General features: G+C 43.4%; 1 protein-coding gene across 1 annotated transcript in view; it reads right to left on the bottom strand.

Moving 5' to 3' along the window:
- Positions 1–3,024: 3,024 nt before the first annotated feature.
- Positions 3,025–12,362, bottom strand: part of LOC117953260 (serine/threonine-protein kinase Nek5) — a 38,257-nt gene continuing 28,919 nt past the window's right edge. Inside the window, exons 15-19 of the mRNA XM_034886098.1 lie at positions 8,042–8,120; positions 5,506–5,613; positions 3,984–4,064; positions 3,494–3,595; positions 3,025–3,126 (exon numbers count right to left, since the gene is read on the bottom strand). Of these exons, the coding sequence (XP_034741989.1) occupies positions 3,025–3,126; positions 3,494–3,595; positions 3,984–4,064; positions 5,506–5,613; positions 8,042–8,120 (472 nt within the window). The remainder of the gene's footprint in view (positions 3,127–3,493; positions 3,596–3,983; positions 4,065–5,505; positions 5,614–8,041; positions 8,121–12,362) is intronic.

The raw sequence follows: 12,362 nt of genomic DNA, 5'->3' as shown, positions 1-12,362 counted from the left end.
CTTAACCATCAAACCTAAATGCCTAACCTTATCCCTTACCCTTACCCTAACCATAACCTAACTCTAACCCTACTCCTATTGCTCAAAAAGCCCTTTAACGTTATGGGGACCAGCATTTTGTCCCCACAAAGCTGTCAGGTCCCCATAATTATACTGTATTCACAGTTTTTGGTCCCCACAAATGTAGCTAAACATGGCCCACACACACACACATTAAAAGACCCGACCTGATGAAGGAGAAAGTGGCTGTAACTACAGTGTACGCTGTCGTATCTGCTTGAAATGTCCCACAATCATCAAGAGTCCAGGCCTGAGGACATCTACAGGCCAATACGGACTTTTGGAGATAGCGCCACCAACTGGCAACAGGATATCATCCTAAAATGACAAAAATCACCCGATTTACATGAAACTTAGAATGTGTGGTCTACATGTGATACTGAGCCGGCCCCTTAACTTTAACCAAGCCCACTCACTCAGGCCACGCCCCTTTTCATAACATTTGAACTGTTTAAGGCACAGTCTTGTGTAAGGTGTCATTGAACTCAGCAGAGTTCCTTCTTCATTGGTGATGTTCGACCCGCCCCCTGTGATTTGGCCACGCCCCTTTCGACAGATAATGAACTATTTGACGTAGAGTCTTGTAGCAGGGTGTTCCGTCTTCATTGGTGACTATTTGCAGTGTCTGAGTGGCGCACAAATTCACTTCTGCAAAGATTGGCCTATGCCAGTGAATCTTTAGAGCTAGAGTGGGGGACAGAGGGGGGGCTGCGGTACGGATCTCTGGAAGTTTATCAAACAAATGTCTCTCTCTCCTCCAGTTTTAAGTCTTCAGACTACGTTTTGGGTCAAAATGTAGGAAATCTTGTTCCGGTCGCAGACATGTAACTATGGAGTCTATCGGACTTAAATTGTTGGCTGTGATCTACCAACTGTCGAGAGAAACTATGAAAAAAAATGCAGCTGGAGTACGATTCAATGATTTTATTCCCCAAACAAATGTCTCTCTCTCCTCCAGTTTTACCTCTTAGACATCATGGTTGGTAAAAATGTAGGAAGTCTTGTGCCGATCGCATACATGTAACTTTGGAGTCTCTCAGACTTAACGTGTTCATGCTAGGGGAACCAACTGCCAATACAACACACTGAAAACGGATATCTAGCTCCTTCTCTGAGGAAATAATCATAGCACAATCATAGCATAGTGGATGTGCACCCTGTAACAGGCACACTGATAAAATTTTCTAGTTATTATTATTATTGTTTCATTTCAATGTACACTACTTTGGTCAACCTGGTTGTTTTAAATGTGCTTTAAAAAGAAAGTTTGATTGATCCATGACCCATGTGTTTAGCTTAATTTAGCTAACATTAGCACTATGCTAGCGAAGGTTAAAAGCTGACAAGTTTCTGTCTTGCAGGTAGACAGTGTTTAGTAGGGCTGTAATCAACCAAAGAAAATCTTGGTCGACTGAAGTCGTTAAAATTTGACTACAAATCAACCGTGGGGTGGGGGTGGGTGCGGTGCGGAGGGGCGGAAAAATTTTAAGATTAATTACTGTCCCGCAGTACTTGTGCTTGTAGGTCATTTGCAGTATATTAAATCGTTTTGACTTAATTATTTTGCACTGAAATGCCACTCGTCTGTCGGCTCTGACAGTGCTCAGTGCCTCGCTGTGTTGTATTAACTCTGAAACTTTCTCTTTCAGTCCGTCACATTTTGCGTGATGGTGTGCCATGCTGGCGCTATATGAACAAGTTCTTAAAACCTCAGCCCTCCACAACAGCAATGGGCCTCATATCCTGAGCAATAAAGTCGACAATTCCTTCTGTGATATTAGCATATTTTTGCGTTTGGAGGGTAGAGGCTTAACATCCAGCGGGGTCTGGGGGGGTCTGGGGAACGCTACCGTCGTTGCGGGAGGGTGCGCCGGTAGTTATAAAACTATTATTAGACTATGAAATATGCTAATTCTGATGTGTTCATATAGCCTGCTCAAAACAGACAGGGCAACCTAACGCAGAAAAGTTAGCTTACCGTTTTTAGGAGATATGCCATATTTGTAGTCGAGCTGCGATATGCAAACTGTTGCTTGCAAACTTTGCATTCAACTTTTTTCCGTTATCTATTTTTGTAAAATGCTGCCACACTGCCGATGTCTTCGACATGGTAGAGGAGGACTGACTGTAAATTAAACACTCAAAATTAAAGAAGTATTCAGCAAACCACTAAAACAAGGCTTTCTAGTTCTTTCTTCAATCCGTCCCCAGTTGGTTGGGCTAAACAAGGGGGGTGTTCTAAAGACAGACTGTTACCTGTTCAACAGGGATGCTCTAAAGACACCCCCATTAGCAATTTAGTGCTTTCCACCCATAAACCGTAACGGTCTATGCTTCCACTGGATGAAATAACGCGGCAAAAAATCGGCCAATCAGAATTTTGGTCAAGTCAGAACCTATCGACCAATAAATCGAATAATCGACTGGGAGATTACAGCCCTAGTGTTTAGACATTAATTTTGAGTAGTACAGCCCACAAACTCTTTAAGAATACTACTACTTGAAAAGAAAGAAGTTGGCCACTGCCGCTGGAGGACAGCAGTCTGTCCAATCGACTCTAGAAGATTTGGAGTTAAGCTCTGAAGTCATTCTTACAAAAAGGAAGATGTGTTCAGAGGTTAAAGTTTAATCTATCGACCAGCATTGATCTGGTTGGTTGTAGCGCTGTCCTATTGGGTGCAGAGGAAATATGAAAGACAACTGTCTAACCCGCCCCTCGGAATGAGCCCAGCCAATGGGGAGCTCCCAGACCTAACATCTGGATGTGGGCCTGGCTCGTCAGGCTACCTGATTTACACTTCAACTTGAAAAAGTTGTATGGTTGCTTTGGGCCTCCATAGAGGAATGTAGTGACTGTATACACACATCACATGTGGGTGCAAGGCTCTCAGCAGATCACACGGATGAAACAAACGAGCAGTAGAATTAGTGATAAAAGCTTTGATAGCAACCTCAAAGACAGGTCTAATTGTCTAGTTTAGTCACCTTGTCTTTGTGTTTTCTCTCCAGTGCTCTCCTCTGTTCTCTGTTCTCCTCTCTGATCTTCCTCAGAGCTGCCTCCATGTCCTGAAGCAGGAGAGTGAGACAGGAAGGACAAGCTGTTAGAGACTAATGCTGGCTGCTTGTTTTATCTCTAAAGCTAAACACGGACCTGTCTATGGTCTCTGCTGAGCTTATTTTCTATATTATGTTGCTTTGCGTCTTTAAAAAACCAAATCTAGCGTTGGGAACAGCAACATGTTGCCGCCGGTTGGAGTGACTGTTTTTGTGTTGTCATTTTCTTTACATTAGCTCTCCAAGCTGTAATCAAAATGTGCATCAAACATTGACTTTTGATGAGAGTAGATCCAGTTGTTCCTTGTCCCTGTTCACTCAGTAACGTTAAATTTTGTTTTTTACCCATAAGTTATAGGAAACAAACATCATTCTTTACCTGTGCAGGAGGAGCTCTCTGCTGCTCTTCATTGTCTGCAGAAGGCTCTGGGTCTCTGGCTTTCTCCACCACAAAGGTGCCTTGTTTGTGCTGTGGCTGAGGCTGTTGGAATGAAAATATAGTAATGTTTTACTAAATAATAAAACTCACTGGATTAACATTACAAGAGCAGGTGGGGGAGGAAATCTGCACTGTGTTCCTCTTTAATTTAACTCTAACTAATCCATCCATTGTACATGTTGATATACATTTAAAATGACCAACATGTTGTAACCGACATAGGTCATAAAGGCATTTTAATTTGGTCACAAACCCTAACAGTTAGTGTACAGTTCAGTACATTGCACAGCTCATCTGCCAGCTGCCTTGCAACAGATTAAAGGATTTAAAAAAGGCTGGGGGTGGGGGGTTAGGATGCAGAAACTGTAAAATTAGACATTTCAACCCTGACCGCTGTCCTGGAGCCTGAAGAGAAATAAAGATTGTGTACCTGTCTCTCAGCTCTCAGCCTCATCTGTCTCATCTCCTGGTGATACTGCTGTCTGATAACATCCAGCTGACGCAGGTATTCCTACACACACACACAAATAATCAAGTACTTCACATATTTACTCAATGCAGTACTTTAGTGAATGTATGTAGCTACTTTCCACCTCAAGAGTCAATCGTTGCATCTCATAGCCCTTAAATTGCCTCCTCGATTCCTTCACTTGCCTCAATTCCTTGCATCTTAGTCCCTCCCACCGAGCGGGAGAGATGCAAGGAAAAAATTATTGGAGGAGCGAGGCAACGAGCAAATCTGTTTTAGAGAAAGAGACGTCCTTTCCTCTGAAACGTCACATGTATTCGTCAGCTATTTGGGCGGAGTTAGCAACTCCTTCAGCTGCACAGCTTCCAGGAAAGCTGCTCTCTGTCATCCTCGCCTATAGCTCCTCAATGCTCCCTCTTTGATGATCCCTCCTCGATGCTCCCTCTTTGATGCTCCCTCTTCAAAGATCCCTCCTTGATGATCCTTCCTCGATAATCCCTCCTAGACGATCCCTCTTCGATGCTCCCTCTTCAATGATCCCTCCTTGATGATCACTCCTCGATGATTCCTCCTCGATGCTCGCTCCTTGCTGCTCGGGGCAGAAATAAGGAGGACCGAGGAGTTGAGGAGCTAGTAATAAGGGCCATGAGATGCAGCCAATGTCAGTGATCTGGGAAAGACGACACCCGAGTCCACTGCGTTTTATTTAACAAGTCGGATTTTGTTTGTTAGACATTTGTTTGATAACAACACATTACTTATTATTACTTTTACACACATTACGTAACAAAATGTCCACAGATAGAAGATGGCCAGGACTGTGTGAACGACTGGAATGCACTATTAATGAGGCTGACTACAGAGTGTATTCAACTTGCTGTCCCTTCACTATGATGTCTGGCCTGTCTCCTGTGTGTCCTACCTGCTGTCCCTTCACTATGATGTCTGGCGTGCCTTCCGTGTGTCTCCTGTGTGTCCTACCTTCTGTCCCTTCCTTATGACGTCTGGCATGTCTCCTGTGTATCTCCTGTGTGTCCTACCTACTGTTCCTTTACTATGATGTCTGGCGTGTCTCCTGTGTGTCCTACCTGCTGTCCCTTCACTACGATGTCTGGCCTGTCTCCTGTGTGTCCTACCTACTGTCCCTTCACTACGATGTCTGGCGTTTCTCCTGAGTGTCTCCTGTGTGTCCCACCTAATGTTCCTTCACTATGATGTCTGGTGTGTCTCCTGTGTGTCCTACCTACTGTCCCTTCACTTTGATGTCTGGCATGTCTCATGTGTGTCCTACCTGCTGTCCCATAACTACGATGGATGTAGTGTCTCCTGTCTGTCCTACATACTGTCCCTTCACTACAGTGTCTGGCATGTCCCTTGTGTGTCCCACCTGCTGTCCAATCACTACGATGTCTGGCATGTCTCCAGTCTGTCCTACATGCTGTCGCATCACTATGATGTCTGGCGTGTCTCCTGTGTGTCCTACCTGCTGTCCCTCCTGCCTCCTGTCCTGAGGTGCATGTTGGTGCTGTCCCACTTCCTGCTCCTGACCGCCAGGCTTCCTGTTGCGCTCAGCCGTACACGGACGCAGACCCTGAGGGTCAGAGAGGAAAGTTAACAGAGTATTTTCTTTTAATCAGCTCCGTCTACATGAGCTGTATCTGTTTACGTAGAGTTCTTCCTGCGTGTCTCTACGACAGCCAATCAGAGAGACGACTGTTTTCAGGTAAATAGGTTAAATAGGGTAAAAAGGACAGTATATACACACATATACCTGGACTCACATAAATACCTGGACACTTGACACCTGACTAATAATTTATGGTAAATGTCTTTTATAGCCAAAGGTTTTATTGTTCTTATTATTATTATTGTTTTCTTTATACTGTCTTTTTTTCTCTCTATACTGTGTTTTTCTTACTGAGAACTGCAGCTGTAAATTTCAATTTCCTTGCGGGAGTCATCCCAAAAGGATGAATAACAGATGTCTAAGGTTTGAGTCTGCTGTGGAAGACATTTGATTGGACGCACTTTGCAAATACAATTGATCACTTTCATTCCTCTGGTCTTACCTATTAGTCAAAATAACATAATTTCGGCTTTTTTAACTCAGATATTAAGTATAATTCTATATAAATGAGGGTTATTGACCATTAATTCCAAAAAGTAGTAAAACTAGTGGTAATAAGGTGGTGGTCTAAAGGGACAAAAATGACAAATTTTTGTCAGTTTTAGACACGGGAGGTGGCAGTCCAGAGGGAGTTGGGTTGGGAACCGGAGGGTCACTGGTTCAAGTCCACGTATGGACCACTAAGTATGGAGTGTGGATCGGTGGCTGGAGAGATGGCACCTACCCTCCTGGACACTGCCAGGTGCTCTTGAGCAAGGCACCGTACCCCCTCTACCGCTCAGGCCTTGTTCTGCTGGCAGCCCACTCACTCTGACATGTCTCCATTAGGGCATGTATAGGTCCTGAGCATGTGTGTGTATTTCCAGCCTGTGTGTGATTACTAACAAGTGTGTACGCAGAGTGTAAATTGTAATTTCCCCACTGCGGATTAATAAACAAATTAAATATTAATTAAAATTACCCCCCCCCCCCCCCCAGTGATTAGAGATGGTCTGCAGGTTTTCATGGCCCCTTTTGGTATCTCCTCAGCAGCTTGGAGCCTCTACAAAAAGGTACTACACTACAAACTACTACTACTAAAAAAAGTACCTGTTAGATGGTATCTAACTTTTATTAGAATGGAAAATCAAAAAAGGCGAGCAGAGTCATGGAGATACCATGTGATGGAAATATGCCATTGTTGTTTCTGTTATTATCACCATATCTGTGTCTAAGACGTTGGTGAAGCTAGATCAGATCATACATAAATAACACTCCAGATGCTCAAAGACACAACTTAAAGCTAAAGAAGTTTAGCTTCAATCATTAGATCTGAATTCATTCAATTCATTTAAACCTTTTTGGTGATTTTTACATTCATGCAGCTAAGATTTATAATAACATGTCAATGTGCTGTATTTATATAGCGTTTTTCATGCTTAACGACTACTTAAAGCGCTTTTACATCATACAGGATACATTCACCAATCACACACATTCATACACTGTGGCCGAGGCTGCCGTACAAGGTGCCACCTGCTCATCAGATAAACATTCACACACATTCACACTCCAATGCGCAGCACTGAGCCACAGCCGCCCACAGGCCTATTTGTTTTTTTTTAACCCTAATGTTGTCTTCCACCGACCGTGAACTTGTCCTCTCAGGTCAAACTAGAAAATTACCATTATTATGACGCTTCTTTTTGGTAGTTACTCATTTTTTTGAATTCATGGTCAATAAATCTTGTTTATAGGAAATTGTTCCTAATTTTTTGAGTCAGAAAAGCAATAATTATGAATTATTTTGACTTATATTAGAGGAATGTATGCTTATGGATAATCAGTTTAGTCAGAATACTGTTTAGAAACCAATTCTAGATTTTTTAAATGCTGTAAAATTATATACAACACTCAAAATTCAATGAAAGCAGTGATCAATAATAGTAATAATAATATACTGTAACAATAGTTCTTGTGAAGAGTGTTGTAGGGAACCATCCATGTTATTTTGGGGTAATTTGGTTAAAAAGAGACAGATATTTCTGATAAAGACATTTTAATAACAGGTCAAATTAGACCCGAGGACAAATCCAGAGTGGTCAATTTATTCCCAAAACACATTTGAAACATGTTTTAGGAAATGTGGTGAGTGCAGTAGGGATATAGTTTGTACGCACCGTCAGCTCTGCTGTATTTCAAGGGGTTGGGGGGGGGGAGACAGAGGTAGAGTGGTCAGCAGAATACAGAGCCTGTGTAACATAGTATCTTCAGACTCTACGTGGACCTTCCTCTGCTGCGCTGTGGAGGAAGGTCTGGCAAGGCAAGACTAGATTTATCTAAACTGGAAGGAATTAGTTGACAGCTAAAATCACTAATAAGTGAGATCTATGTTGTGGAGTCTTCATCCTACCAGCTGTTTCTCTGCTCTCAGCTTGTACTGGTTGGCCTCGTGTCTCCTCTGCAGGTATTCATCACGAGCTGCAGCAACACTGACACACAGCAGGGGTGGAAACACAATGTTAATAATAATACAGTGTTTCTGCTTTATGACAAACTTCTCTGATGAGAGATACTTGGAGAGGCGTGATTGGGAGGAACGGCATCCCTGATCTAAACCAGAGTGGTTGTCTGTTGTTGGACTTCTGTGCTAGTCACGAATTGTCCATAAAAAACACCATGTTCGAACATAGGGATGCTCATAAGTACCAGAGCACCCTAGGCCGAAGGTCAATGATCGATTTTATAATCGTTTCATCTGATTTGAGGCCGTATGTTTTGGACACTCGGGTAAAGAGAGGGGCAGAGCTGTCAACTGATCACCATCTGGTGGTGAGTTGGGTCAGGGGATGGGGGAGGACTCTGGACAGACCTGGTAAGCCCAAGCGGGTAGTGCAGGTAAACTGGGAACGTCTGGAGGAGGCCCCTGTCCGACGGACTTTCAACTCGCACCTCCGGCGGAGCTTTTCGGGCCTCCCTGTGGAGGCTGGGGGCATTGAACCTGAGTGTACAATGTTCAAAGTTTCCATTGCTAAAGCTGCGGCGGCGAGCTGTGGTCTTAGGGTCTTAGGTGCCTCAAGGGGCGGTAACCCACGAACACCCTGGTGGACAGCTGTGGTCAGGGAAGCCGTCCGACTGAAGAACGAGTATTTCTGGGATATAATATCCCGGAGGACTCCGGAGGCAGTTGCAGGGTACCGACGGTACCCTGAAAGCCCCAGGGATTGATGAGATCCGTCCAGAAATGCTGAAAGCTCTGGGTGTGGAGGGGATGTCTTGGTTGACACGCCTCTTCAAAATTGCGTGGAAGTCTGGGACGGTGACTAAGGAGTGGCAGACCGGGGTGGTGGTCCCCCTCTTCAAAAAGGGGGGACCAGAGGGTGTGTGCCAATTACAGGGGTATCACACTTCACAGCCTCCCTGGTAAAGTCTACACCAAGGTGCTGGAAAGGAGGGTTCGGCCGATAGTCGAACCTCGGATTGAAAAGGAACAATGCGGATTCCGTCCTGGCCGTGGAACAACGGTTCAGATCTTTACTCTCGCAAGGATCTTGGAGGGGGCCTGGGAGTATGCCCAACCAGTCTACATGTGTTTTGTGGTTCTGGAGAAGGCATATGACCGGGTCCCCTGGGAGAAATTGTGGGAAATGCTGCGGGAGTATGGGGTGAGGGGGTCCCTTCTCAGGGCAATCCAATCTCTGTATGACCAAAGCAAGAGCTGTGTCCGGGTTCTTGGCAGTAAGTCGGACTCGTTCCAGGTGAGGGTTGGCCTCCGCCAGGGCTGCGCTTTGTCACCAATCCTGTTTGTAATATATATGGACAGGATATCGAGGCGTAGTCGGGGCGGGGAGGGGTTGCAGTTCGGTGGGCTCGGGATCTCATCGCTGCTTTTTGCAGATGATGTGGTCCTGATGCCGTCATCGGTCTGTGACCTTCAGCACTCACTGGATTGGTTCGCAGCCAAGTGTGAAGCGGCTGGGATGAGGATCACCACCTCTAAATCTGAGGCCATGGTTCTCAGCAGGAAACCGATGGAGTGCTTTCTCCGGGTAGGGAGTGAGTCCTTACACTGTAAAATCCAATACCTGTCATAACTTGAAAGACATGAGTTAGCTGTAATTGGGTATCAATAATTTGTGCTTCTTAATTGGTTTTACAAAGTAACGGTTAATTTCATGGTGAAAAAAGCTATTTACTTATGGTTTTTAGTGAATATAACTTAACTTAATTGTTGGTACTGTGAATGTAGTTCAAAATTTTGAAGTATGAACTAACTAGTTAATTTAAAAATGTATTAATTGAACTTTGAACTAGTTCATGTATAAAGTGAACTGTCCCAACACTGTTGGTTGGACAATTAGGAGAACATAAGTTACACTACTGCTAGTTTCTGTTTTAATTGTTTGCAAAGCCCAAAACTTCGATAATACATGACTGTTGGCAAAAAAAGGACATTTATTTTTGCAGTTGAATACTAACAAGGACCCTGTCAAACATTTTAAATAAAAAAAATAAAAACATTAACAAACTGTATATTGATGTGTTTCTCCTATCCCGCCTGTGTTCCATCCGTCCAGCACAGTAGGGACGGATAGAACAATGCACAACTTTTATTCAAAGTCAAATTAAACTAAAGTTGTTCCATGTTTTTACAAGATAACACCCGCTTTTGATAGAACCCACACGTGAGTTGCATTGCTAACATTACTGTAATTATACTTAAGTCAGGATTGTTTGTACTGTTAATTTTTCAAATTGTTTCCATGACTCAATCTAAATCTTCAAATATTCATATCTAAACGGTTTATATTTATGTTGGAAAACAAGTATTCTCCTATAATGCTTGTAAAGTATGCACATATGTATTAACTCTGCAAATCACATCACTTTAAGTGGAACTTTCTTTTGAATAAGACATTTGTCTTTTACAGAAGTGCTTGTGGCAACTGCCTTGAGGGATCTTCACAGCTGCGTTGGCAGTTGGCCTCAGTGTTTGGGAGGTGAGATAAAGTAGACAATATATATATAGAGAGAGAGAGAGAGAGAGAAAGGCAATGTGTATGTGACAATAAAGCGTTATATGCTGAATGACATTGTGTGGAATGGGTACTAAAGTGATCTTCACTCTGTCTAGGACCATGGGAAGCTATAAACTAAGAATCATCATTAATGAAGGGGACATACGGAAAGTGTCACTGGATGGGAAACCAGAAACGGTTGAAGAGCTGAAGATAAAAGGCAAAGAAAACTGCAAGCTGCAGGATGACTTCAAGCTTATGTATAAAGACCCTGACTTTGGTTATTCCCTTTGCAACCTAGATGAAATAGAAGACTTGCCAGCTACAAAAGCAACTGTGAAGGTCATTTCATTGGTGACACTTGTGCCTTCTTCCACCACCAACATCTCTGATGTCTCAGGTGATACAGAGATTCTGTCGACAGACGGCTCATCATCATCAACAAGACAAGAGCAGTGGCCAGAGCTTTTTGAGATTCCAAACTTCTCAGTTGATGTAGAATTCAGACTGAGACAGGCTAATCTTCAGTTTTTACGAGACCAAACGTACCTGAATGTACCAAGAGACATGAAGCATGGCATTTTGGAGAAGCTTGCTGAAGCAATCTACAAATTTGATGCCTATCCAAATGCAGAACGATGCCATTCTGTTGCATTGGCGCTCATTAGCAAACATCCCTGCCTGAGAGAACCAGGCTCGCCAGATGGGTGTTCTGGCTGGAAGAATAGCTTGACATAAAAAATGGGGAACTATCGCACCAAACTGAGAAAAGCTGGATGCGCAGAGATTGCTATTAATCGGGGGGGGGAAAGGCACCCCGGAAATGGCATCAAAAGGCCTCAAAAGACCAAAAAGATTTGAGGTCAATTACTTAACAGACCTCCCTGAGGGGCAGAATGAAGATAGACTAGAGGTTGAAAGAAAGCTCCTGGTTGAAGAAATTAAGAAACGTAACCCCAGTGGAACTGTCATTGCATCTAAGATGGACCAGACTTTCCCACTGCGGAGACAGGAGATTGTGGAGGCTGAACCTACAATAAAAACCCTGAAGGAGCGCTGGCCAGCTCTTTTTACAGAGAGACAAGTATGTATTGATATTAAAATGCTTTTTTTGTATTCAGTTATGATTAAGTGTGCATTGATTGTTTTAGGACTGATAACCAAAACCAGTCTACTTACGCACATTTTTTTCCTTTGTCTTGTAGGTGTTTGCTGAGTTCAACAGAATAGCTACAACAAACCTGGAGAATGACTTTTTTGGTGCTGTTGACCGCTACACACCACACTTTGTCACCATCTTCAAGTCCAAGAAAGGAAGTGTTGGAGAGAAACTGGCTGAGATTGTGCAGCAAATAGATTCAAGGGTCAGTCTACAGACTTACGTTTTTGCTGTGGACTAGATCTTCAAATAACTATTTCAGTCAGGAACTGTTCTGCACTGTTAAGCATAAATGGTGACACCTTTTTCACATGCACTTTTAAAAATGTTTGTATTGTAACTTTTGAATGTTGCATAATCCTGAACTTAATGTGTTTATCTTCTTGGGCGGACGGTTCCCGTGCACGGGACGTAAACTCGCCGTTTTTCGGAAGTGCTGACTTCTTTCCTAAATTGTAAGCATTAAACCGTCATAAAACCGCTCATGCCATACATCATTTGAAAGCTTAAAGTCTCCTGATTCCATCGAGCCCACACACGAAGCAATAAGGTGACGC

The sequence above is a fragment of the Etheostoma cragini genome, chromosome 11, assembly GCF_013103735.1.
Source record: "Etheostoma cragini isolate CJK2018 chromosome 11, CSU_Ecrag_1.0, whole genome shotgun sequence".
Taxonomy (NCBI): Eukaryota; Metazoa; Chordata; class Actinopteri; order Perciformes; family Percidae; genus Etheostoma; species Etheostoma cragini.
This window is presented reverse-complemented; position numbering and strand designations above follow the sequence as displayed.